At 49.1% G+C, this 25,781-nt stretch overlaps 2 protein-coding genes across 5 annotated transcripts; one reads left to right on the top strand and one right to left on the bottom strand.

Annotated features, from left to right (window-relative positions):
- Positions 1–3,662: 3,662 nt before the first annotated feature.
- Positions 3,663–10,738, bottom strand: FBXL8 (F-box and leucine rich repeat protein 8). Of its 3 annotated transcripts, XM_063334236.1 has the most exons (6): positions 10,433–10,738; positions 9,868–10,048; positions 9,600–9,772; positions 8,392–8,556; positions 6,238–6,469; positions 3,663–5,697 (listed from the first exon to the last, which is right to left on the bottom strand). In XM_063334236.1, exons 5-6 carry the CDS (start codon positions 6,399–6,401, stop codon positions 4,722–4,724), a joined length of 1,140 nt encoding a protein of 379 aa, XP_063190306.1. In that variant the 5' UTR covers positions 6,402–6,469; positions 8,392–8,556; positions 9,600–9,772; positions 9,868–10,048; positions 10,433–10,738; the 3' UTR covers positions 3,663–4,721. The 3 variants fall into 3 exon arrangements, with proteins under 3 accessions (XP_063190306.1, XP_063190304.1, XP_063190305.1); XM_063334234.1 differs by lacking the exon at positions 8,392–8,556 and having other exon boundaries at positions 3,664–5,697; XM_063334235.1 differs by lacking the exon at positions 8,392–8,556 and having other exon boundaries at positions 3,664–5,697; positions 9,600–9,742.
- On the top strand, positions 10,616–25,538 carry TRADD (TNFRSF1A associated via death domain). Of its 2 annotated transcripts, none has more exons than XM_063334237.1 (5): positions 10,616–10,762; positions 13,572–13,721; positions 16,265–16,542; positions 18,261–18,453; positions 19,623–25,538. In XM_063334237.1, the coding sequence occupies exons 1-5, from the start codon at positions 10,621–10,623 to the stop codon at positions 19,928–19,930; spliced, it is 1,071 nt and encodes a 356-aa protein (XP_063190307.1). In that variant the 5' UTR covers positions 10,616–10,620; the 3' UTR covers positions 19,931–25,538. The 2 variants fall into 2 exon arrangements, with proteins under 2 accessions (XP_063190307.1, XP_063190309.1); XM_063334239.1 differs by lacking the exon at positions 10,616–10,762 and adding an exon at positions 11,241–13,000.
- Positions 25,539–25,781: the final 243 nt, after the last annotated feature.

Genomic DNA, 25,781 nt, shown 5'->3' with positions numbered 1-25,781 from the left:
TTCATTGATACTGCACTGCAAATTTCAATTATTACACAAGAGGATGCTGACAAGCTGGGCTTACGACCTGAACAGCAAAGAGTTAAAGTTACTGGCATCGTGGGAACTTCTGCTGTGTGCCAAACTGCAAAAGCTAATTTACGGCTCCCTGGTGAAAAGCGTATGACATATGCTGCATCACAAAAGGGGGTAACCTGTTCGGCCTTCCCCGCTGAGACAGTTCTTTCTTTTTTCTTTCTCTTAAACAGAAATGACGAACTCCACCAACGACATCTTGGGAAGGAACAACATCTCCAACGAACCCACTCAATAGCACAGTGGAAGTGATCCCACCTTTGACATCGGCATCTTCCCAGCATCGTGTCTACCTCTTCTCTCCCTTGCTGCATCGATCTGCTGGGATATACCTCAATGGCAACAACAACGATGATGGATACACGCCCTTTCCCCACTCTCTCTCTCCTCGTTGGAGTAAGTACGCTTACAATGGCCCCCACACAAGACCCATGGGACCATGCACTACTAAGATACCCTGGAAGTCTTGGAAGACCACAAAGCAAGGCAGGCCTAAGTCTTTCTACTTCAGTCTTACATGGGGAAAAAACTATACACAAAAGAGGAATGGGGCCGGGATGACTCCCATCGAATGGCTCAACTCCAAGCCATGCCAGAAGAGAAAATACAAATTGGGTGCCAGGTAATCAATGGATCCACGTTCCATAAGCCAACCAAAATAAAGTATTTTGTACTGATTTCTCCATACCAGAAAATCACAACAACAATTGTTATAAAATAACAGAACCAAATTCAGTCCACTGATATAATTTCACCTTTACCAAACCTGTAATTGCATTTCGTATTTAGGGCCATAAAACCACAGATCTACTATTTGATTTGACAATTGGCACACATAATATATGGGACTCGCGCACAACAGGATGGCCATAGATCCACGCTCGTACAGGCTATAATGAGTATGCACCCAACATTTACCCTGCCAAATCTCTAAATTTGTCTGTAGTAGTGTTACGCAATAATTTTGCCTTCCCTAAGCAAAAATGGATTATAAAAGATGACGACAAAGATCGGCAAATTCCATCTCTAAAACGGATAAGTGGAGACACCGTTTCAATAGGATGCCCAATTGAAAACCATACTGAGTGTGCAAAAGCTTTACACATTACTGTAGAATATATTGGAAATAAACGTGATTTTGACCACGCACATGTTTGTCCTTATGGACGTGAATATTGGTATACCTTTACCACATCCTGCTCAGTACTCAGAATGTGTTTCTGGGCCGACTTCAATTTCCATTCCAGTTTGGCCTTCCAGGTTGAAATCGAAATTCAACAACCATCTTTGCCAATTTGGCCTCCTATCAAACTGTCTCCTCACATTCATAGTGCAGGCCCTTACAGAAGTAAAAATACAGGACAACAGCGAGTTCTCTTTAACCCCAGTCGGTCCCTAAAAAGACTGGAACTAGCCCTGCACTTTAATGTGTCACCAATTAGACCAGACTGTTCTACCTTTCTGGGAGTCGCTCACGCTGGCTGGCTAGCATGGCTACACGCGTGAGCTTTTAACAATAAGCAATCCCGAGGCGTATGCTGGGACACCACCGGGTTCCTGGGAACAGGACTAGGAGTACTAGATAGCATAGACACTGAAGTCCTACTGAACAAACTTACGGCTGCTACCATGATCTTACCAAACCGGACCGCCCACTAAAGCCACCTTTCTCAGCCTTGGGAGCAAGTCAATGGCTCCTATCAGACATTTTACCTCATTGGGAACAAACTAAAGAAAATGCTCATCAATTAATTGTAAAAGCCCTCAGAGCAACCCCAATAAGATTCCGGAAACTGGTCATATATGTTGGAAAAGGATGTGTCTGCACGCGAACATTGTGTCAGTCTTTATTGATAGATGATCTTGCCTATAACACAACCAGTCAGCTTAACTTATGTGTGTGCAACTTTTCTATGATTATTGGTTGTGATTTTAATTTTTCTGTACCAAAAACTGCTCACGATGATTTGTCTTTTGATTATATGTTATACCGTGAGCTACAACCCACAGCTGTTAGAATGAATCTAACTATAGTCAGACAATACCTTCACCACCCCTGATTTAACCAACCTTCTCTAACAAGCATGAGAAACCGTACAAAAGACTCTTATCACAGTCCACCGAAACGTCAAAGACATACATTGAGTGTGAAAAAACGTCAAAAAGATAGAGAACAGCCATGGTGGGAAGTCCTGTTTGGATGGTCTCCAACAGCGACTGGAACACTAAACCTGGTGTTGCACCCTATCGTGATCTTAGTGATCGCTGCTATAGTGCGCTTATTGTTAAACATTGTTCAGAGTTTGGAGGATGGCTAAAATAAGTTACGTTTTTGCCAAAATTTCCCTGCGTATACGATGTCATTTAACCACATTTAATGAAAGTCGGAGAGACTAGCCAAACACAACATTTCCCTCAAATTATAATTGGATTGCGGCATTCCCTGTTTATAGGCAAGAGGCAGGCACACTGCCGCTCTACGGACGAGATAAATTGACTTCAGTCACGGGGCGGATTGTGGCGGTGCAACACCCCCCACACACACACACTTTGGGCCACTCAGTGCTTGGCGCGATTTCCTCCCCACCTGGGACACATACAATGGGCCGGAATGTCACATAATGGTCCAACGTGAAAGAAAGGAAAGGTGGAGAGCAACGGACCAGAACGCTATGGCAACCCCTCAGCGTGCCCGGCTCCCATGGCTCCTGCCCTTTGAAAATAATAACTATAAATCGATCACTCCTGACAACATATGGAGGACTGTGGCCACGGTGCACGGGGGATACCAGGACCCCAAGATCCAGCCAGTTCTGGGCCGGTGTAACCGGTGGAAAGTGCCAGAATATCCCATTGCCCGAGCTGGGCCCGAGTGGGAACATACCTGACAAAAGACAATTATCTCGGCTCCTATAAGTAGCGATTCCAGTGAGACCCTTTGAGCTCTCCTGGCTCACAGCGGGCTGTGGCCACCACCTCCCCGGAGCCAGGAGCCGCTCAGGCTGACACCTGGAGGAGCAGAGGCCAGGGTGAGAGAATCCCTCTCCAGCCCCAGTTATGGCCCATTGGGGAATGCCGATGCACTGTGAGTATTTACTCGAAACACGGGAAAAGAGAAATCGTTAACTATAGGCTAGTCTCTCGTCCACCTCTCCACCTGTTTCTGGTGTGCACATCAGCTTTACGGATGCAGATGTTCTCTTTGTCCCTGCACATGTAGGAGCTAAAAGGCACCCCTCGGCTCGTTGGAGTCTCCCCCTACTAAGAGATTTTGATCCCAGCAATCAGAGACAAGTGTGTGTGTACGCGCTTATAGGCTTTTCTTACACGTAGACGTATTAATTTGTGATAAACGCTTTTGCTCATATGTGGATGTATTGATTGGGGAAACCTTAGAGCCAGTTGGTGTGGATCTTGTCATCTTCGAATCTGTAATTAAGTCGCTGTTCAATTATTTTGTTAAATCACTTTGTACATCTTTCAGTCGACTAATGATTAAGTGCTGCTAAAATTCAACCTCTTGATCTACCTCAAGTCACTAATACATTTTGAATCGCTGCGAAATCATAACCGTGTCAAATAATTCCATCCATGACACATGATAATATGCTTTTATTATTATTATAAATGCTTTAGATAGCTCTAAATAGGTGCTCACAGCGTAGCTTTATGCCAAGTTCATTTCAACTCAGAAACTGCTCTTCAAATATCACTCACCAAAACCCTTGGTACAGCAGGCCAACACACCCCTCCCCCTACTTCAGATGCACGATAACGTGCACATGAATGCAGGTATCATTGCGAAAACTGCCAAGGCTCTCGATTCTCCTAAGAAACACTAACAATGTAATAAAAGTAAAGGTCTCTGCAAAAGGTATTCAAATTGTAACCTGGAAATCTGCATTCCTGAGCAAAAGCAAGGCAAGATGGGCAGGGGAATTTGCAGGCCATGTGCCTTTTATTACTACCTTGTGAATGTTTTTCCTTAAGTGCTTTTTCTCCTGCTTGTACTTTCTACCATAATTCAGCTCCTGTTGTTTCCCTCCAAGCTGGAAGTTACGTGACAACTGGATAATGGCGAGTTCATCATCACCGAAATGCCAAAAGAGGAATTACCAAAGTTAGAGTGGATTTTCCATCAGATGATGACAGTTTGTTGCTACAGCTCACTGGATCTGCATGGCTAAGTACCCCACTGGGCAGAAAAAGTGCCACTTCCTTAAATGTCTATTTGAGGGCGCCTGACACAATGTGCTTGACTTTGAGATTCTTTTAAAGTGTAAAATCAAAACTAAATTTCGCTGAGGTCCTCTGTAAAAACCGGCAAAGGGTAAACTCGGCATTCCTGCTAAACAAAGAAACAGAGAAGAAAAAAGACCTGCCCTAAATAACCCCATAAAGGAAAAAAAAAAAACAAGGGGGGCAACTCTGTATCTCTGTATAATCCTTTCTCTATCACATTTGAGTGTAAATGCTTGGTCTGCAGAACAGGTGTGCATCATATGTAACAGCCAGCGCTGGTGAAACAGCACGTTCTCAATGAGTGCAGAGGGCACTTTGCAGCATTTTCCCTGTAGCCCCAAATTTTCTTTCCCCGTCCTCTTGCAGATGGCCCATGATTCCCCCAGGAAGTCAGTAGGAGCTGGTCACTGAACTGCTACTGGTTTCCAGGGGTGCCGTTCCTTGGTGACCTTCAGAGTGTACTGTTTGAGACTGGGGCAGTGCATGAGGAACGCTTCTACCACCTCCTGGCTAACCACACAGTAGCAGTGGATCTCCAACAGATTTCTGCACTGCCTGGCCAGATCGATGAGCGAGGAATTCAAGTCCTCCGAGGACGTGGTTTGCAGCATCAGCTTCTTTAAAGTACCGCTGTAGCTCTGGGTGACAAACCTAATCTGATTTACCATGTAATTATAGGTATTAAGTTGCAGTGTGCTCACAGGTATATTCAGCTTTAGGATCCGTGGGATTTTGCAGGCAGGGACCGTATGATCAAACTCTAGGTCTACACGGAGTTGAGGATGCTTTTGACTTACAGCAGCCCAGAGCTCTTCTGAGATAACCGGTATATATTTGTCCAGGCGCTCACAGAAAATGTCTAAATGGGTGAAAGCTGCTCTTTCGGGCTTGAGCAGTTCCTGAAACACATCATCAGACAAACTGGCATAGTAAACCCCCAAGGCCGAGAGTTTGGGACATGCTCTGAGAACTTTCCCAATGGTGCCTGGTGCCACGTTGCACACCAGGGTGCGGTTGTTGATGAACAAACTGTGCAAGTTTGGGTTGGTGGTAGCCAAGAGTTCAACAAGCTCGTCGTCGAGAGTGAAGGGCATTTGTCGAAAATCAATATGCTGAAGATCTATCTGGTTTGTAGTGGCACATATATTCCGTATGCTCTGTAGGATGTCCTGGCCAGAGTAGAAATAGGGGTTCTCCCCATGGCACACAATGCACAGCTGCTGCAGTTTGTGGTTCTGTTTTGCCAACATATCCAAGATGCGTGTCACGTTCTTCCGGTTGACCTCCTTGGATTGGTCAAACACAATCTTCAGGTGTTTGATTTGGCTGAGGAACTGGAGCAAGCTCTGCAGCATGCCTTCCTCATCCTCTGAATCACAGCTGGAAGGGTAAAACAAACTCTTAGTCACCGTGAACGCTGAGCTGAGCAAGCACAGAGCAGACACTCTCCTTTCCTTTACTAGCGTTTCTGCAAACGTCAACAGGTACCCTAGATGTTTCTTCTTACTTGATGCCTGGAGAGTCGCTGTACGGTCAAACACTGAAGGAGTCAGGAGGTGAGAAGAGTCAGTCCCCAGAAAGACCCATCAGAGAAGTCAGTGTCACAACAAGGTTAACTATTCAGTACCTTTGTCTCTTGCCACTTTCAAATGGCAACTTAGAGCAATATACCTAAGGATGTAGTATTTCCCATAAAACCCAAATCAGCAGCAGCACCTGAAAAAACCCATCATAAACACACGGTTTTCTCTATTATATAAACAGGTACTAGTCGTGTAAGATAATATCGTCACGCACAGAAGTCACAATTCACATCAATAACCTCATAGTAGAGCGGTGTAAATGTTTGACGTGCACTGGAAACAACAATCTGGTGACGCCTGCAAAGATGCTTGGACATTAGAAACCCACCCCTCTTACCTGATCTCTGTGAAATGCCAAACAGAGCTGGAAGAAACAGCTGTAGCCCATTGCCTGCACACCTGGAAGACCGCGTATCTATCTTGAAGCGAAAGATAATAGAAAATTTGGATGAGGATTTCTTCTGGGAGGTAGTTCCACAGTCCTGGAACTGGAGCGGGCATTTTGCCAATTCAGTCAGGTTTCAAAAATGGGAGAAACTTCCAAAACTGCAATTAATTCTCAAAAGTCCCTGTTCAGAAAAACAAAACAGAAGACAGACACAGACATTAGAATTTATTTAACAAATCAAACCAATGCAACTGGATCACAGAGAAGATCAAAATTTTTTGCAAACTTGAAACTTCACCGAATTTTGAAATTGAACGCAAGAATGAGGAAAATCGGTTGGCCAATTGTTTTGCACAGTTTTTTCAATCAATGCTAAGAAGCTGGGTGATACTTTTCAAGACTTAAAGATATCAGATCAAAGCCTTGGTGAAACAAAGCGCCTTTTTCCTTGCCGTCACGTTTTGCTACTCTGAGTAATAAAAATGCAAGGGAATTTTCCAGTACTGCTGCACCGGTATTCAAAAAGCTGAGACAGATTTCTCAAACTGTGGGGTGAAAAAAAAACCCAACCTCTTTGCAAGCAGAAGCTCTGCACAGAAAACAGCCCCACATATCCATTTTTACTGACAGTGAAACAGAAGGCCTACAGTAGAAACCAGTAGCTTAATTACAGCGGTACTTGCCTATCATGAGAGGTGACGGTTTGAAAAAAGTCTCTTATTTACTGTGAATCCTGTTCTCAGAAACTGCATTTATACATGTCTGACTTAGAAATGGAAACGCATATTTTGATTAACCTTTCAGGTGAGCTGTAATGCAAAAGAATAAATGCCTGGGAAGAAGGCTGTGGTTAACAGGAACAGACCGCTACCTTATTTTTTCATTCCTCATCTTCCAAAAATGTGTTTTATCCATCTTCTAGATTTTTGCACAAATAAAACTACTGACATGATGAATTTTTTCAACCCTCTCATAAACAAGCGAGGGATTTTTAAATCCAAACGTTCCCCTTCCTAGGCTAGCGCTGGAGCACGGGCCGAGCCTCGCAATCTCCCTCCGAATTTCAGGGCATGCCCTCTCGCTATGGAAGCCCCAGGTCCCGCAGCCACAGCATTATTTCAGCATCGCAGGTTTCATGTGAATGAAAACCTGCACTTCTAGATATCCTCGAAGTCGGGAAAGAGTTGAAAAACACGAAGCAAATACGGAGTAGCGATGCAAAAAGCATAATGCGGAGAGGAGCACCATCGCACATTTTTCTTTAATACGCTGCTTTGAAGAGTGACTCATTATTTTGAGCGTGAAGTGGCAGTAGCATAGCAGCTACACTATCTTATCTGCCATCTATCAGTGACAAGCCCCTTTCCACCCACCACCGAGCTCGAACAGCCAAGTGATACAGTCCCGTTTCCTTCCTGGGAACTCACGATCTTCTGTCATTTTCTCTGACAATCACCTTGACAGCTCGGACCCTGCTTTTCTGCTTTTAGCTGCTTTTAATACCGTCTCTAATACATGGTTGCCAAAATGTTAAATTGCTCTTTGCCCTAGGCAAAATCTCACACGTTCAGCTCCTTTCATTTTCATTACAATATTTTTCCTTAAAGTCGAGCCCTTACAGTCAGGTGAAAAGGACCTTGAATCTCTTAGAAAATAAGGGCACATTTCTAGCCATGGTGATTGTTTGGAAAAGCTTAAACATACGGCCAGAGAGCAGGAAGACAGGCAGAAAGGCAAAATTACTGGCGTTACTTTAAGTAAGGGAATGGCTTTGGGTTGGCAAGGAGCCCGGTTCACCGTCTGTGAACGCTGCGGGCTGGCTTGGCTCCACCTTGCGTGCCTGCCCCGGTGAGGAGAGCCGGGTCCGGACCGGCTCCGGCAAGCCATCGGTGATCTCTGTGCTTTATTAACTAGATGACGGAGCTTTGTCAGCTCTGCGCACGGCAGGCCCCAGGCGGAGGCTCGCTGGGAGCGAGCGGCCGACAACCCCAACAGGAACAGGCGGTGCGGCTCTCAGCCAAGGGGCCCAAGGCGCCCGGGGCATGGCTACCACTCTCCCTGCGAGCCCAGCGGCACGGGGAAGACCCCGCCATGGCAGCATACCTCTCGGAGCAAAGCCCCTCTTCTTCCTCTGTGCTCCCCGCCTGCGGCTGCCAGCACTGGCTACATTCCGGATGGAGGAGCAGAGGAGGAGATCCAGAAAATCACCAGCCAAGAGCCAGCTGCCTTTCCCTGCCCACAGGGTGGGAGCTGGGATGCTGCGCTATCCTTTATGGGAAGGCACAGATTAATAGCCCTGTCCTCCTCCTCCTTCTGCACCCGTCCTCCCGCCAGTCAGCTAACACCCCTCTTGCCTGCAGGGCTGACCCTTCCCCACACTGCAGCTCCACATTCCCCAAGCAGGCACGCCACTGAATCCCGACACCCAAATCCCACGCCGGCGGAGCCCCGCTGAGCTGCAGCCTCATCTTTATTTCCCAAGCGGTGAAACTCCGAGTGGTTTGATTTCACATTGCGGGATGCTCCCTGAAAGCTCGCGCTCAGCAAGGATTAGCAGAAACTCAGGTCTCAGCTGCCCTTTCCTTTCTTACCCCCTCAACATAGAGCAAATAGATTAGCTTCAAGGAAAAATGTTCGTGGGACGCAGGTGAGGGATGGTCCCCACAGCAGCTTCCCCCTGTGGTTCCCACAGCACTGCTTCAGGCTTGTCTTTTGTAGGGGAAGGTTGGGATGTCCAGGCTCATTTAAACCCCCTTAACCCTTAAAAGCATGAACTTAAAAGTTGCTTCTTAAACTATCAGCAAGTAAATGCCTGATTTTCAGAAGCGCTGGCCCCACCAGGGCACAGACCCTGAAGGGGACTGTGGGTGCTGCCTGCCCCTGTGAAGGAGAGCACCCAGGAGAGCCAGCATGGATTAACCCCTTCAGGCATTTATTTCAATTATGTTTTTCCTTTAGCAAACAAATTTGATAGCATTGTTAAAATACTGTTGTTGTAAAATAGCATTAAATACATATGTATTTCCAATATATCTATGTATATATAAAAATCTTTCATAATGCTTTCCACTTCTGTTGGAAGCTCAGCCCCGTGGGGAGTTTGCACAAACAGACTGCGGAGCCAGAGTGACAGCAGCCAGCACATGGGCACAAAACCTGGCCCCAGGCCCACGCCAGCTTCTCGCCAGCTGGGGGACAAACAAGGGAGCTGCTGTTACCCCTCCATGCACAGCGGGACATCTATGTGTTACCCCACTGTGCACGGCAGGACATCTATACAAGCAAACGCAGCCTGGGCAGGAAGCTCCTACCTGAAGTTGAGCGCTGGAGACCCAAATCCAGCTCCTTGCTTTGCTTGATGCAGAACCTCTCATGAACTTGGGAAAAGCTGCTTCGCTCTCTCTACCTGTCCATTCGGATCGTCAGAGGAGCGCAGCGGAGTTAACAGCCTCGCCTGGCTCGGAAAGAGGTGGGAGACCGGTCACTGCAGGAAGGACGAAACCAGAACACCCAGCAGAATTCAGCAACTATATTGACACCATCATCTGGAGATGCGAAGACCAGCCCAGGTGTCCCTACCTGCTCACTGCGCTCGGTATCACGCTGCTCTGCTTTTGCTAAGCAGAGTCTCAGAGGTCCCCTCCATCAGGGCTGCTCTCACAAATGGTGCCGGGCTCCCTGCTCGTTTCTTTTGGGAGCTTTCCCCCTTCACCCACTGCGCTCTTGGACAGCAGTGTCCCGTCGAGCCTGCTGGATTTGCCTGGAGAAGGAAACTCCACATGATCAATCGCTCTCCCCTCCTGAGCAAACTCCTGGGCGCAGTTACAGGTGCTGCAGGGTTACTGCGTTCCGCAATTAAATTACCCCAAGACCACTTTTTCAAAATGAGCTCCGGGGAAGGGAGAGGGTGTGAGAACTGAACTCCCTCCGCAGCTCAGTAATTACTAACCCAACCAATCTTCGCTTCCACCGCTCGCTCCCGTTAGCGTCGCGGGGGAAGGCTGAAGACCCACCAGCCACACGGTGCTGTTGGCCACGAGCTACGCGGGGTCCAAGTGACCCCGAACCCCTCCACCCCCGACGGAGCAAGGAGCTCTTCAGCTGCCTGAACAAAGTCGTTCCTGACCACCTTACGTATCCTCACCCACACGAGTGGCCGAAGCTGGGTGTCCGTCCAGCCGCCGGCGTGGAGCCCTGAGAGGCGCCAAGGCCCGGCCGGCCCCGCCTCAGCCAACGGCACCCTTCGGGCGGACGCAACGCGGGTTCTCGGGGCTGGCTTTGGGGGGCAATACAAGAAAACCGGCGGATGTTCACGGGAAGCGGAATATTTCGATGGGGGACGGGAGGGTGCCGTTGCCCCCCTCCGCCCGCGGTCCGGTTCCCGGGGGGGGGCCCGGCCCGGCCGCCCCCGCGGGCGGCGCCGCGCAGAGGCGGAAGCGGCGGCGCCGAGGCCGGGCGGCGGCGGTGGCAGAAGGTAAAAGCCGCCCGGAGCCGCCGGAGGGGACCGGGGCTGTCGCGGGCGGGGAGCGGGGGGAGGCTGCCGGGGTCTCCTCCCGCCCGGGCCGGGGGTCGGAGCGCGGGGCCGGGGGGGGGCGGGCAGGCCGGGACAGCGGAGCGCTCTCGCCCGGTGCCGCCCCGCTGATGGGATGGCGGGGCCGGGGCCCTCACGGGGCGGGTCGGCCGGGCCCGGCGCTGAAGCGGGTGGGGACGGGCGGGCACGGGCAACGACGCGGCCCGGCCCGGCGGGGCCCAGGGCTGGCGGCTGGCCTCTGCTCTTTTTCCTTAAAATAAAGACAGTCCCTTGGGCTTTCCAGACCCCTCCCAGTTCGGCTTTACGGCAGCAGGCTGGCGCCTGGCCAGACACCATGGTAATAGCAGAGGTAGAGGCCCAGAGCCTGGAGAGGGGTTGCAGGAGAGCAGCTTTCCAGTGTCTGCAGGGGCTACAGGAAAGCTGGGAAGGGACCTTTTACAAGGGGTGGTGGCTTCAAACTGGAAGAGGGGAGATTTAGCCGAGATCTGAGGAAGAAATTGTTTGCTGTGAGGGTGGTGAGCCCCTGGCCCAGGTTGCCCAGAGCTGCTGTGGCTGCCCCATCCCTGGAGGGGTTCAAGGCCAGGCTGGACGGGGCTTGGAGCAACCTGGTCAGTGGGAGGTGTCCCTGGCCAGGGCAGGGGGTGGCACTGGGTGGGCTTTAAGGTCCCTTCCAACCCAAACCATTCTGTGATGTCAGCAAAAAGGGCAATAATGATGATCACATATGTTACCTTAGTGCCTGGACTTGTTTTTTTTTCTGAAGCCCCCCACAAGGGTTTGACATCAAGGGGTCCCCACTGCCAAGTGGGGACTGGGCTGGGGAGGTGTGTGTCAGGCTGGAAAACTGCCCAGGCACAGCAGCAAAGGGCTCCTCACCTGGGTTTTTGAGTTTCAGCTGGGAAACCTCCAGGCTCCCCAGCATCGCCAAGTGGAAACAGGCAGTGGGTGAGGAGCAGGGCCCCAGCCTGTGCAGGGAAGTGGTGCCGGGCCAGCAGGGTCCGTGCTGCAGCAATGGGAGCAGGGTGAAAGAGTGGACCTTGTTCTTCATGTGCCTCTGGGCTGTCAGGGAGCTCTCAGGCACTTGCACTGCAAAAGATGAATTGTTCTCTGGGTTAAATCTTTTAGATATGCCATGTCTGTAGTTTTCTAAGGTGTTGCTCAGATTTCTGTTACCCTCCTCCTGCAAGATGCAAGGAGATGGGTGCCCAGATCCCAAACTTCCTGGTGTTGGGAGGCTCAGACCAGACCAGGACTGCAGCGGCAGTGCATCCTCCTCTTTTTTCTTTATGAGATGCTTTTCTAGAAGGCCTGTATGATGTGGGAGGCCATGGCCTGGAAACACTCAGTCCTGCATCCCACAGGCACTCCTTGAACTCAGTGTGAATTTTATGATTTGCTGGTTATTTCCTGTATTTTCTGAACAAGCGAAAGGCTCCTGTGCTGGGCACAGTTCAAGGTTATAGTAGGGAAACAAAGTGTGCCATACATCCCAGTGTGCTGTTGGACATGCATCAAGGGATGGAATGGTTCCCAGCTCCAGCTACCACCTGGAGGACAGCCTGTCCATGGGAGGTCATCCTTCTTGGTCTGGCAGCCCCTGGTGACCAAAGACCTTCACACCCACAATCTAGGGGACATCTGAAGAGAGGGATGCTCTCCAGGCCAGCAGTTATACTGTCGGGCCAGGGCTTGCAGCCAAGGGAAGGCTGTTGGGGTTGAGCAACAGGGCAGAAAGCAGGAAGGAAGGGATGCCCGCGAGGAAGCAGCTGATGGTGTGACAGAGGTGCAAGCAAGTACTCAGGGAGGGGGCAGGACTTGGGACTGGCCCCAATTACTTGTCACTGTGATGTGATGGAAGGGCTGGCTCTGAGCGCCGCTTTCTGTGGGAGCGGTTCCGGGGGGCTTGTGGTGACCAACTCACCAGCTCAGACAGGTTGTGTACACACCGGAAAGCAGAGGTGGCCATGCCTGTCTCCTGGACTGTCAGGTGCTCTCCAGCCGCCACAGCCTCAGTCCAGCATTGCCCAGTCTAGCACAGCTTTTCTGTTCCGAGTATCTGTAGCCTGGGAGGTGTTTTAGTTCATCTTCCAAATCTGTGGGAGCAGAGCTGGGTGCAGCGGCGGTAGATGTAAGCGTTGCATTAGCTGGCCAGCGAGGAACGGGCGTGATGAGAACAGAGAGGTGGGTGTGCTGGCTTCCAGGTGATTGCTGCAAGAGGCAGGTGGTGGGAGAGGAATAATAAATGAACTGGTACATAAAGCAGAGGGATAGCCCCAAGTCTTCCACTGCGTACCTGTACTTTAGGGAGGACAACCAGGGGACCAGGACCTCTGCCTGCAACAGGGCTTCGGTCTGTGTGAGCATGCCAGAACCAGGACTGCAGGGTGCTCCCTGCAGCACCCCAGCTATGCATCTTCAGACTTTGCCAGCTTGGCTGGGCAGGCAGAGGCATGAGGACTGAAACCCTTTGCTTCAGAGTCCCTTTGAAGCACAAAATGAATGGAAAATGAAAGCAGAGCTTTGTGAGCTGCTGAGTCTCTGGGACACCATGTCCCACTGTGCTGTGCTTTACAGAGTAACAGTAAACTCCACAAAGGTTACATTTGCTTTAACAACATCAGTACCTATTCTAGGAAATCAGGGTAAATCCCCATAATCCTGTCACGTTTATGCTCAGTGTTTGCTGTAAGCACTCACCCGGCATCAGGCCGTCTTCCCTATGGTCTCTCAGCTCACCCGTGTGATTTTGTAGGGCTGAAGATGGCTGGCAGCTCCACTCCTTGGATCGGCAGCGCTTATCTCTTCCTCCAGTCGACATGCAAGACCATCGTTCTGCCGTCTCTCTATGAAAGCTCCCAGAAGAAACCTAGTGTGTTCAAGGCGCTGAAGCTGGCTTTAGCAGGTACCCATCCTCTCTGATATCTTGGCACACTTTCTCATCTCTTCACGCAATGCCATGCCTTTCTTTAATCTCACACTCATGGGTAAGGAAAGCTGGTGTTCACTGTATTTCATAAAGACAATAAAGTGGAGCAAGTTCAGCAGAGGTCCACCAAGATGGCTGGGGGCTGGAGCACTTGTCCTGAGGAGAGGCTGAGGGAGTTGGACCTGTTCAGCCTGGGGAAGAGAAGGCTTTGGGGGACTGACCTTTACAGTGGTGCATGGGGACTGGGAGGCAACAGGCACAAATTGAAACAAGAGAGGTGGACACCAGATACAAGGACAAACATTTTCCCCATGAGGACAAGTCAAGCACTGGCTCAGAGCGACTGTGTATTCTCCATCCTTGGAGTTTTTCAAAACGGGACTGGATAAAGCCCTGAGCAACTTGGTCTGACCTCAGAGCTGACCCCGCTTCACATGGGAGGTTGGGCTACAGACTTCCTGGGCTTCCTTCCAACTTGAACTATCCTGTGAGTTATCCTACTTTATGAATGTTTGTTTAAACCCATTTATGTGAGAGGAGAAAAGATTGCAGTGGCTATGAAAGAAGATTTAATTGCTGTCTTTATACCACCACAGAAACATGATTTTTGCTTTGAGAAGACGATTTTTAAAATTAGTGATAGACAGTTCAAGTTCTTTTCCGATATCAACAGGCACAATTACATTTGCTTCAGCTGTATGTAGACCTATTTACATAAAAAAGGACTTGAGATACAAATGGCCATAAAACTGCGTTTCTCTATCCACCCTTGCACCAAGCTGACTGCAGAATAATAGTAATTTGCAGAGTTTATCATACTTGCCTAGAATGACTCTCATGGCGTTCTTTACCTGTCATAGAGCTGAACCTATATTGTTTAATTGGGCTTGTGTAACTATTCTGTGATTTCTTCTGGCAATCACGAGTCAAGCCAAGTCAGCTAGTTTATCCAATACAGGCCTGCTCATCTCACAGCTTGGTCCAAAGACGTGAAGCAGCAGGAAGCCTGACACAGTTGTCCCGTTAGGCTCGATTTATGGCTGCTTTGTGTTACTGGAATGTAAATCTCCTCACACATTTAAAGGAAAGCCCACAAAAACGCTAAATCCTACCATGCTTGTTCAGACCTAAGAAGGACATGAAATCTGACACTGGCTGAAGTTTCATGAAGAACTACGTGCAAAGTCCTCTCTTTTGAGGTAGCTTTAAGCTGTGTTTTACACCGTTCATAAAGGTTTCCATGTCTGTGCAGCTTTTCCCCTCCCCAGGCCTCTTACCCTGTTACGGAAGCTTTTGTTTAACCACCACTCACGAAAAACAAAGCACGAAGGAAGCGATAAAAAGGCATTTCTGGTCAGCCACAGTGCATTAAAGTGCCTTTCCTAGGTGCTTAGCCCTGTGTCCCAGTTACACATCTGGTCCAAACTAGACTTTGTGATGCAACCAGGATTCAGTAACCCACCGTTAGATGATATACTTTTAAATGGCAGGTCACTTGTCCTGCCTAATGTGGAGCACGTAAGACTGTTTTGCCTTGGGATTGCCCTCCAAGCATGTCTAACTAATGCCATGAGGTTTGGTTTAGAAGCACCTGATGTAGTGCCTGTCTGACCTGGTACCTCCGTAGGGCCCTGTGTGAGGGCAGGCCAGGAGGTTAATTTGGGTCCAGAAGCAGTACAGCCAGCCTCCCACAGCCCTCTGCTGCAAAAGAGAGAAAAACACATACTCTAAACTGTCATCATCAGCATATAAAATCCCTGTGGTGACAAGGTCAATGTGCACAGCTAATCAAATTTTAATTTTGCTGGGAGAAGGAAGAATGAAGGCCTGGACAATTTCTGTTGTCCATTTTGCTCACATTCCCCCCGCATTAATGTTGGAGGGTACATCCCTGGCTGCTTCTTGCTTAGATTTTACCATTAATTAATTCTCTGTGCAAAAGAGCTTAACAAGTCAAGGCCCAGACTCAAGCAACCTAGTTCCTGTGGCTGGATCTATCATTTTCTGTTTGTGGGATGTATTGAAGGCTCAGAGACAGCCAAAAGTTAGCTCTGGGCACGGGGTGGAGAGGAAATGCTGGGTCTTTTTCCAGGACCTTCATCATTGCATAAAACTCCAGTCACACGAACTGAAATCTGACTGAGCACTGGGCTGAACTATGCACTTTCATCTTTAAAACTTTCCTGTGCTACCGGTTTAGCGTAACCATTTCTGTCCTGGAAATGGAACCTCCAACTTAAAACCTCCCCTAATAAACAGTGTTGAGATAATTACCTGGAGTGTAGTACCATAAAGCTTCAGCTGGACACCATACTTCATGGGGATTGATGGTGGCAGGACAGCAAAAACTTAATCCTTTCCTCTTGGTTTTACATACAGGTTTTTCTTCCCAGAGGACTTTATCACAGAGAGAAGAGAATTCAAAAGCTGCTCCATTGCAGGCTTGGTGGTGGATGGGAGTGGGTCTGGGTTGTCTGTCTCATGCCTGGATAGTGACTCTGCTCACTTCTCCCTGCCAGACTCCACCGGCAGTGTGAATGGTGTGGACATGCTCAAAGTGCACTGCAGCCACCCGCACCTGATAGTGCAGCTCAAGTTCTGCAAGCAGGAGAACTGCCGCCGGTTCCTGCAGAGTTACCGGGAAGGAGCGCTCCAGGAGTCCCTCCAGAATCACCTCCAGCTCTCCTTGGCCATGACCACAGTGCCTCTTGAAATGGAGCTGAAGGCTGGCAACGAGCACCTCGACAACATGCTGAAGGATGAGGATCGCTGCCTGGAGTGCATCTACAGAGAAAAGGTGAATGGGAGAGGGAGGGAGGGCAGGCAGCAGCGAGGAGCGGTAGCGCAGGACTCAGGAAGGTGGGTGCAAATCTTGCTCTGCTGCAGCGTGCTGGGTTGTTGACTTCTCCATCCTTCCATTTGCAACTGTAATATGGAGAAACAGCTCTGCCCTTCCCCAGACTCCAGAAAAGACCCAGAAAAGTGCAGTTTTCTGGAAGGACAACAGAGTTACCTAAAACAGCCTACAGAGATTCTGCTGAATCACTGTGGTTTCTGTGTCTAACAGTAAGTGTGGCTGTTATCACCACTAAGACGAGGAATTAGAGAAGGTGCAGTTGAGAGCACAAGCAAGCGTGCCTAGATACACCTGTGAGGCAGGCAGAGAGGACAGCAGTCCTGTGTGGAACCGTCACTGCTCAGCACCTTCCTCCCCCGCTTCACACACCACCTCCTTTGAGAGTAGCAGTGGTAACTGCACCTAGAAATGAGCGTGAGCACAGTCTGCACATTATGCCAACAACGTGGGACAGAGTGGGGACACACAGCATCTGCTGCCAGCAGTAGTAGGCTGCCCTTCTGAAGGCGAAGTCTCTTCCCTCAGGGGTGATATCTAACGTCTAGCTCATCACACGCTTTGGCACTGGCACTCTAATCCTACTAGCAAAAGCAGTGAGATCTTGTCATCTCACCACAAAAGCAAGGCACTTGACATGATTACACTTGTTGCCTTTCTCCTTTCCTCTTTTTTCCCACCTGGAACTAGCAATACCTTATAGCTCTGGTTTCCTCGAGGTGGTCCTGAGAAATAGGTAGTCACCATCTATTTGGGAAGATTAGGTACAAGAGTGTGTTTTGCCAGGTTGCTTTTCTGTAAGGACAGAGAATGAAACACAAACCTTTCAGCCCTGGACCAAACAACACGTGATGTCCCATACCCTGTCAGCTTCTGCTTGCTGCTCCCTCCCTCTGCTGAACCAGCTGAACTGGGCAAAAGAGGTGGGCTTATTCTCAGTTCCCCAAAACTGACTCAGTCTGACTCTGCCTACCAGTGGAGCGGTCACAAAGATGACAGTACAGCACAGCCGTCACTGGCTGTGGCAGTGCTGGGTACCTGCTGTACGTGAGCTGAACACTAGACTGAGTCGCAGCACTCGCCAAGTGACTCTTCCCATGTGCTTTACCTGCTTTACTCCTTTTCTTATTACCTGCTTTTTGGAGGTCAGGCTAATTTTCTCTTGGTTAGTGAGGAAAAACTGGCTTGGTGAGGATCCAGGTAACAAAGGGGCAAAAAGAGAGAAGGGGGGTAGCAGGAGCTGCCTGCTTTGGTGGCCCAGAGCTGTTGGGATCAGGTCACCCTATTCTGTGGGTCTGCCCCTCATGTGCAGTAAGTCAGAGAAGCCACGCTGCCTGTGATGCGCCCTAATTCTCGCAGAGGGCCGCTGAAAATAAACATGGACTAGTAGCAGTTTTGCGCAACTTCTAAGCGCACTGCTGCTTGTGGGAAACCTGGGAGGGGCAGACTGCCTATTTCATATCACATTACCAATTCAGATTCACACATTTACAGCCAGAACTCCACTAGACCATCTCACTTGGTCAGTTCACAGGCAATAGCTGTCTCATTGCTCCTCTCATGGCATGATCATCTGAAGCTGCACCTTCCAGCTAAGCATCTACAGCTTTGCGAGGGGGTGAACCTGGCACAAATCACTGACGACGCTGTTTGCCTTACAGCCTGACCGCCTGCGGGATGAGGAGATCTCAGAGCTGGAGGAATGCCTCAAGAGCCTGATTGTTCACCAGAGCATCAACAACAATACGGCTGTAAAAGGCTGCGCCTCTCTGAACGCCCCATCTCTACCTTGTCCTTCTCAAGGCAGCTCCCTTTCCCCACAAGTCACCTTCATCTTTCAGGGACAACACTTCGGTAAGTAGCTAGAACTGACTAAGAGAGCCCTTGGTCTTCCTCACTGCAGAGCCCAAAAGGGAGAATTAACATGACTACATTGGGGTCTACCTTAGATAAATCAAGGATTTCCCAGCATCCCATAAGGAAGGAATTACAGTAGTCCTAAGATACTGCCACACTGCTTCAGATCAGGCCTCAACCTGTTTTCTTGCTGGGGTGGCGCAGAACCAGATGCTTCAGGCTCTGTGTCTCTTCCAAGTTCCTCACATTTTAAAACTCTTTAATACTGAAGAGTACAGCGTAGTTCTCTTCTTCCACATCATTTGGTTGAGGTGAATTAATAGCATAGGTTGGGATCAGACTGGGAAGGTTACTACGGACACCATCAGCCCTGCTTGCAGCCAGCTGTACGCTGGCTTTCTACAGAGAGCTTTCAGATAGTCTCACATAGCAATTCTAGCTTGAGATCAGCTGGGTCATTTCTGAGTGTGCTTAAGCTGTGTAAGCAGTCTCCAGTACTAAACGGCCAAGGAGAGAGCTCCTGTCTGCATTTCAGTATTTTGAGGATACTTGGGTAGGGAACAGGAGACTGGGTCAGAAAGGCCTTGCCAAGTTGCTTTTGAAAGGCTGAAACAAATAAAGAGGATGTCCCTCGGTAAAAAAAAAAAAAACGGGCTCTGGCAAACCACAGGACAGTCCCATCCTGGGGGGAGGGGAAAAAAAAAAAAAAGAGGAAGATACTCTGATCTTGTGCGAGGATTTCAGAAGGGAAATGGCCTGAGCAAGGCAGAGAGCTCAGATGTGCCAGGGCAGATGGCTGTGAGCAGCGAAGTGCCTCACCATGTGCTACAGTTTGCCACCCAAGGCACCAGCACTGCCCCAGGGGATGGCAGACTAAGTGGAGAGCGGGCACGTCCAGCTCATACGCAGGGAGCAGGGACACCCCAAGCGGTGAGGCTTACTCCAGCTGATTTTCCCTTTCTAGTGGAGGAGGAATGCCATCAGAGCCTTCCTGTGTCACAGAGCATTCCATGCCATCACAGCCCGGTGTGCAGGACCCCTGGCCCATGGCGGGGCAGTCCCTTTAGCTTCACTGCTCTTGCACTTCTGCAGACCTTGGACTGGTCCAAGCTGCATCACATCAGCCATGAAAGCCCTCTGTTTTACCTGCCCTCTGTCTCTTTCAGCCAACAGAACGCTTACACCAGACGACCACCAGAAATTTGCCAAGCTCGTGTCCAAGAAATGGAAGCAAGTGGGTCGCTCTTTGCAGAAGAACTGCCGGGCCCTGCGTGATCCTGTCATTGATAACCTGGCCCTTGAATATGACCGAGAGGGACTATATGAACAAGCCTATCAGCTGCTTCTCAGATTTATCCAGTCGGAGGGGAAGAAGGCCACAATAGCGCGGCTGATCGCAGCCCTGGAAGAAAATGGTCTCATCAGCTTGGCTGAGGAGCTCTTGGGCCTCCATTCCAATGAGGACTGCTCCTAGAGCCCGAAGGGTAGTGGCATTGCTAAGAGCTTCCTTGCTTTAGCTAGTGTACAAGACTGCTGCAGTGTCTGGGAATGTAAAGCCCTGAAAATCACCGCAGGATTCCATCTAGATGGGAATGCCTGGGGAGAGGTTCTGTGCTCGCAGAAGCCAGCACGGACCTCTGCCGTTCCTTATTTCATTCTGTTTCTAGAAGTCCACGTTACCTTCCCGTGAACTGGTGAGAGAGGCTTTCAGCCTGACTTCCTTCAGGACTGGAATGTCGCAGGGAAGCAGCCAGACAGTTAGAGAGGCCTAGGGGAGGGTGGGGAGAGGAGAAGAGCAAGGAAGGCATTTCAGAGAATTTCTCTAGGACGCAGACAACACCAGTGCATCTCAGGCTGTGGCCCAGGGCTGTCACCTGAAGAGCTGCAATATATTTTTTATATGTAAGATATTTGTGCCCTCAGGCATGACATCAAGCAAAGACAGAGGGGAAATTAAGGAAAAGCAAATTTTATATTATTATACTTCTTCGTTCTTCAAACGAGGAACATCTGTGGCAAGTGCATCTGTCTCCTGCCCTGCTCTAGTACAGCTCCTTCCCACCTCTCACCACCCGAAGGTTTCCCTTTTACCTGGGACAGTCATAATTTCCCACAGGACACAACATTGCTGCTGGAGAACAAATTTCAGGCACTGAACAAGCCCTATGGGCAAAGACAAATTCAGAGAATGATTCCCAGCTTTTTCTGGACCATGGTGGACAAGAATATATTGACTACATCGCGCCTGGCTCTTTCCCACCAGCCCCGAGGGAGCCTGCATCCGTGAAAAGAAAAACACCCCAGAGCTGGAAGGAAAACAGCCTCGTAGTCAGCAAGGTACCTGTGGAGCGCAGATTGGAACTGCTGCTCTAAGATGTGTCACAGCATCAAGTGCCATCCTGACCCCAGCCCACAGAGCTGGGCAGTCGCCTCTGACCGGCCAGCTGGCTAGTGCCTTCGCCCACTTCTTAACTTCTGCCTGCGGAGTCCCCGCAGAGGACAGCTCACGCCATCGCGCCTCACCAGCGCCGGGATTTGCACAGAGCCTTTCCCTGGCAGTGTCGTCACTGTGTGACAACTGGGCATCAGCCGCCGGATTTACCTGCCCTGGTTTTGAGGGTTAAAAATGGCTTCAAGGACAAAGCACCCAAACCCCGGGGCTGGCTCGTGCTCTTAGTTCCTGTGGGAGAAGCCGACCCTCTGCTGGTATGGTTGATGCAGATGGCAACAAGCAGTGTTTACACCTTTGCCCCTAACAAAGCACAGAGCAACAAGTATCTAGCATGACATGGGTCCCACGAAGCACAACAGCAGCTTGATTACCTTTGAGTTATTCCCTGCGCTTTCCTGATACGGTTTTACTTATCCTTTTTCATTAATTCTATCCCACTTTGCCCTTCCCATCTGTGGGAATAGCCAGTGGGCCTTGGAAATTATTTCAGCTGCAGAGGGCGGCTCTGCCAGCACACAAAGCCTGCGTGTGCAGGCAAGTATCGGGCCACCGGCAGATGTGTTAGGACCAGCTTTTAGACAGGCAAGCCCTGACGGCCTTTTAAACATCAGCTCACATCTTAATCCTTCCTGGTGTCAAAGGTCTAATTCAATAAGGAGGGACACAACATGGGATTCAGGTGTGGGCTCAGATCCAAGCTCCAGGGGCTGGTACTGCTCCCTCAGCTTCTGCTAAAACGCATGCTGTGAGCACCAGCTGACTGAAGGCCCGGATCAGGAGGATTTAGACGGCCAGCTCGCACCCAGTTGGGGTCCACGTGCCCCAGATGTGCTGAACATCGCATTCCCCAGTGTAATCCTGAGGAACCTGGCTTTTTTCTGCGGATTGGAATCCCCAAGATCACGTGCACAGTGTGGAAAGGAAATGGAGGGGGGTCAGAGATGGGGAGAACGTTTCCAGGGTGTGAATCTGTTTCCATCTTGCCCTTAGCTTCAAAGGAAGCAGGACTTCATGCAGGCACCATCTCCACAAAGGCTGTGGCCCCACGGCATTTTATTAAGCCATTCTATGTCACTGCTGTTGCAGTCTCGTCTCCCCCATTCCTGCTCCGTGTCCTGCCCTCTCCCGTATAGCAGTACCAGTGCTCTTCCCAGAAGGAAGCAGTCATCTTCTCTCTGACAGTTTTGCTTTCGGGACCAGCACAGCACTGCTGACGGCAGTTAGTTTAGGCTGCTGTGGAACCATACCTCAAAGTATTTAGCTTTCCTGCCAGATCCCAGCTGGGGAACTCTGGCAGCAACACACCTGGCAAATGGTATTTTTTTTAAAAAAAAAAAACAAAAAAAACCAAAAAAAAACCAACAGAAAAACCACAACATCAGAAACTTGAAAACTACTTTAACAGCAAGAGGGTTTGCTCTTGATTTTGCAAAAATGATTTTTTTTTTAGAAGACAAGGTCATATGCATAGCCTGTCTCCTTTGTAATGAACATTTCTAAGCTCTCAGGCTAGCTACTCATGTGCACAACTTTCATATACAGTTATAAGCCAGCCACTGAGTAGTGAGAACTTCTTGCTTTTCTAGTGTCTGTTAATGCTCAGAATGAGAAAGGCTTATTATTCAGCATCTGCTTCGAGCCCAGAAAACGACTTTGCTCTTATTACTGTCTTAGAGAGGACTTAGCATGAATGTGTTTTTTTTTCCTTAATGCAAACCTCGTGCATTTTATTCCTCTGCCAGCAATTGGCATATGTGTTTCCTCTTACTCACAGATTCCCTCTCAAAAGTGCCATTAAGTGCTGGAGCTCCTGGCAGCCTTTCTGGAATATCGTCGTCTTTAACAGCATTCACAGGTGCCTTCATTGCGGAGACTCGAAGAAAAAGGGTTTTCCAGTGATATTCCGTGATGGAATTGTCTTGAGCACATGGCATGGTTTGGGACCATAGCAGTAGCTGTTTCATACCTTCTTTTCCATGATTGGTCATCATCATCATTAGATTCAATGAAAAATTGATTCTGTTCTCAAGCGGACTCCTTTCCTGCTAAAAAGAGTAGGGTTTTTTAGTATTATCTGGCACAAACATAGAGAGAGACAATTTTCACAGAAGCCTTAGAATGAAACGGATCACAATTGGATCACGGTGTCATTTGCATTGATTTGGCATTTGCCCGGGGCTTGACTCAGAATTTCTTTCTGTTTTACCCAGAAGATTTTACAGCGGTTTTACACCAGTGTGCAAAGACAGGGGAACTTGCATCACGCAGGGAAGGAAGAAGCGCTCAAAGGAAAAAAAAAACAAACAAAACCCAAAAACATCAGCACAGGTTTCTTGAAGAACTTAGAGGCGTGTCTTTACCTCGGATAGTAACGCAATGAGCGGAACTAGAGGAGGAGCTGGGTGTTGGGGATTCTTGCCGATATACCACAGACTCAGCGCTGTGTGCTAGACCAAGGGCTAGAATAAGCACCCCCGGTGTCACGCCGCTGGAAGGGGAGCGCACATGTGCTTTCTTCCTTGCAAAGTTAGCTGTGCACATACTGCACCTACTCAGATGCCAGGCACGCAAGCGACGCTCCCTTACTACTATTTATACCGATGAGCTAACGTCTAGCGTGGGAGATAAGCCATGGGCAGCGCTGCTGCTGGGGGATTTGGCCTTATCCCATAACAACTCTTCCCTACCTTTAAGATAAGTCTGGAAAACAAAAAAAACAAAAAAAAAAAAAAAAATTTTCAGGGGGGCTGGTGTTTCAGAATCAAACATGTAGCAAACCAGTACACGATATTGAAAGCAACTAAAGATGCTAATCAGTTGCATATAAAAAAAATGAAATAGACAAAGTCTGAAACAAACCACAGAAACCAGGCCCAAATGTGCTTACGGGAAGGCACCCAAGAGGGCTTTTTTGTGGTACAGATTGTTTTTGTAGTTTTAGCAGTGTTTCAGATTTGAAGGAGGCTCCTGTCGGTCTGCCAGAAAGAACAAAAGATCCATCCGAAGGAGAATTTGAATGATTTGTTTTGGCATAGCTGGGCTACAGCGCCCACGTGGGTGACAACAGAGGGGAGAGTGAAAGTTAAAGCGCTCCCTGTGACGTGAGGCATCTGACAGGAGTCGAGCTGAGAGGCTGCCCTGATAGAAAACTGTCACCAAGGAAAAAATGCCAAACTGCCCTGGAGGGCAGAGGCGGTGAAAGACTGACATTAACCCTCTTCGATGCTTGTTAAAAACACACCATCGATAAATTCACCTGCTGAAGAGGAGGACGCGCCATCACGGCAGGTAGGGAAGGTCATTTCTTCCAGCAGCTTCAGTTCTCACATACCACAGCTGCTGACAGCGGACCGGTCTGTCAGGTGAGAACAGTACCTGACTCAAAAGTAAGGAAAGGGTTCAGGATTATTGATTGGAAGCGCTTAAAAATTATGAGCCTGACCTGAAAGAAATCATAACATTTCCTTCCATATTTTCATAGCAAGTCAAATTAAAAACAAATGCCGATCGCTCACAGGAATGCTTTCCAGGTTTCCGTTTTCAGCTTCGGCCCTACCATGGAAGGGATGGATACCTGGATTGTTTTTCATGCAAAAATGTCACAGCACTGCAGGTTACAGGGCTTTATGAAAAAGTCCGAGCCTCCAGGTAAGACAGTTTGCTGGAGTTTCAAAGCTGGGGAGTCTCAGAACTGTATCCGTTTCAAAATCTAGAGGAAGCTGAAACAGAAAACAGAATATACTTTGCACCACTGTCAAGATATAGAAAACATAAGGCCAAAAAAGTGTGGAGGCTCAGAGCTGAGGGAAACTGCTTGTTCCGAGAAGGCCTAGGTGCTTGGTGCGGACACTGCTCCAGACAAAGCTCTTTTCCCAGCGTGAGGAGATGGTGGGGCGTTTCCTTACCTCTTAATTTTGCCATTCATTTCAAAATCCGCTTCAGCATTGCGAAGCCGTCCTGCTGCCGGGGTCTCCCCTCTGAGGTCCCAAAAGGCCCCTCAGAGCCACCTCCGAGTCGCAGCCCGGCGGCCGCCCGCAGCCTCTGACACCACACTGAGCCCGCGCAGCAAGGAGGGGCCTCCAGTTCACTTAAACCGACCCATTTCGTTTAACGGAGAATTCTGGTATAGCCGCGTACCCCTGGCGTTGTACACCTGAAACCCAGGCGGTACTGGAATGGGAGTCACGGGGGTTGCTTCAGTCTAACCCACGTACTGGAGCGCGTACATGGAACTGGTGAGATGCAGCCCTGGGTCTGGCCTTTTGTCTTCTGTAGGGAGGTGGGTGACACAATTTAAGGTACGGTGAGGCAATTTAAGGCCTAGAGTCAAAAATTGTAATTTTTTTTTTTCTTCTCTGGATTGAATTTTAAAGCCACTGAAGGAATTTGGCCATACATCCCTAACTGAAATCTGTAGGAGATATGTGGTTAAGTCCCTTAGTCATCAGTGGAAAAATCCCTTGCTGACCTTTTAATTCCAAATTTCCGTGATACTCAGCAGCATATCTGGATCAGCCATCTACAGCTATGGACTGCAGTGCCATGGATACTCAGGTCTGGGACATTCAACCTCCAAGCAATTGTCTTTTATAGAAAAAAAAAAAAAAAAAGCACTTTGGTCTATTTTTCCCCCCCATTCTTTTTTATAAATAAAGATATACTTTTGATGAACAGTGCCTCAGAGACTTTCACTGAACACTTAACGCGGTATTAAGAAAGGGTTTCGGTGAAGTTGTGGCCGCGTTGGCTTTCACCAGCTCTTGGAGGAGCATCCGGCCAAAGCGTCCGGGTGCACAACGGGGCCCTGCCTCAAATCACACGTTTTTACTGATGCGCCAAGGCCGGTGCCCCACCTGCGAGTTAACGGCTCCGG

Source organism: Chroicocephalus ridibundus, chromosome 4 (genome assembly GCF_963924245.1).
Source record: "Chroicocephalus ridibundus chromosome 4, bChrRid1.1, whole genome shotgun sequence".
Lineage (NCBI taxonomy): Eukaryota > Metazoa > Chordata > Aves > Charadriiformes > Laridae > Chroicocephalus > Chroicocephalus ridibundus.
Note: the sequence above shows the minus strand (reverse complement) of the source record. Positions and strands in the feature narration are given on the sequence as shown.

Bases quoted from the DNA above. Each gene is read 5' to 3' on its own strand.
- FBXL8 (XM_063334236.1), bottom strand. From the start codon at position 6,401: ATGCCCGCTCCAGTTCCAGGACTGTGGAACTACCTCCCAGAAGAAATC. The intron at 5,698-6,237 runs GTAAGAGGGGTG...TTACCCTTCCAG, and splicing joins TGGCATTTCACAGAGATCAG to CTGTGATTCAGAGGATGAGG.
- TRADD (XM_063334237.1), top strand. From the start codon at position 10,621: ATGGGGGACGGGAGGGTGCCGTTGCCCCCCTCCGCCCGCGGTCCGGTT. The intron at 13,722-16,264 runs GTACCCATCCTC...TCTCCCTGCCAG, and splicing joins GCTGAAGCTGGCTTTAGCAG to ACTCCACCGGCAGTGTGAAT. The intron at 16,543-18,260 runs GTGAATGGGAGA...TTTGCCTTACAG, and splicing joins AGTGCATCTACAGAGAAAAG to CCTGACCGCCTGCGGGATGA.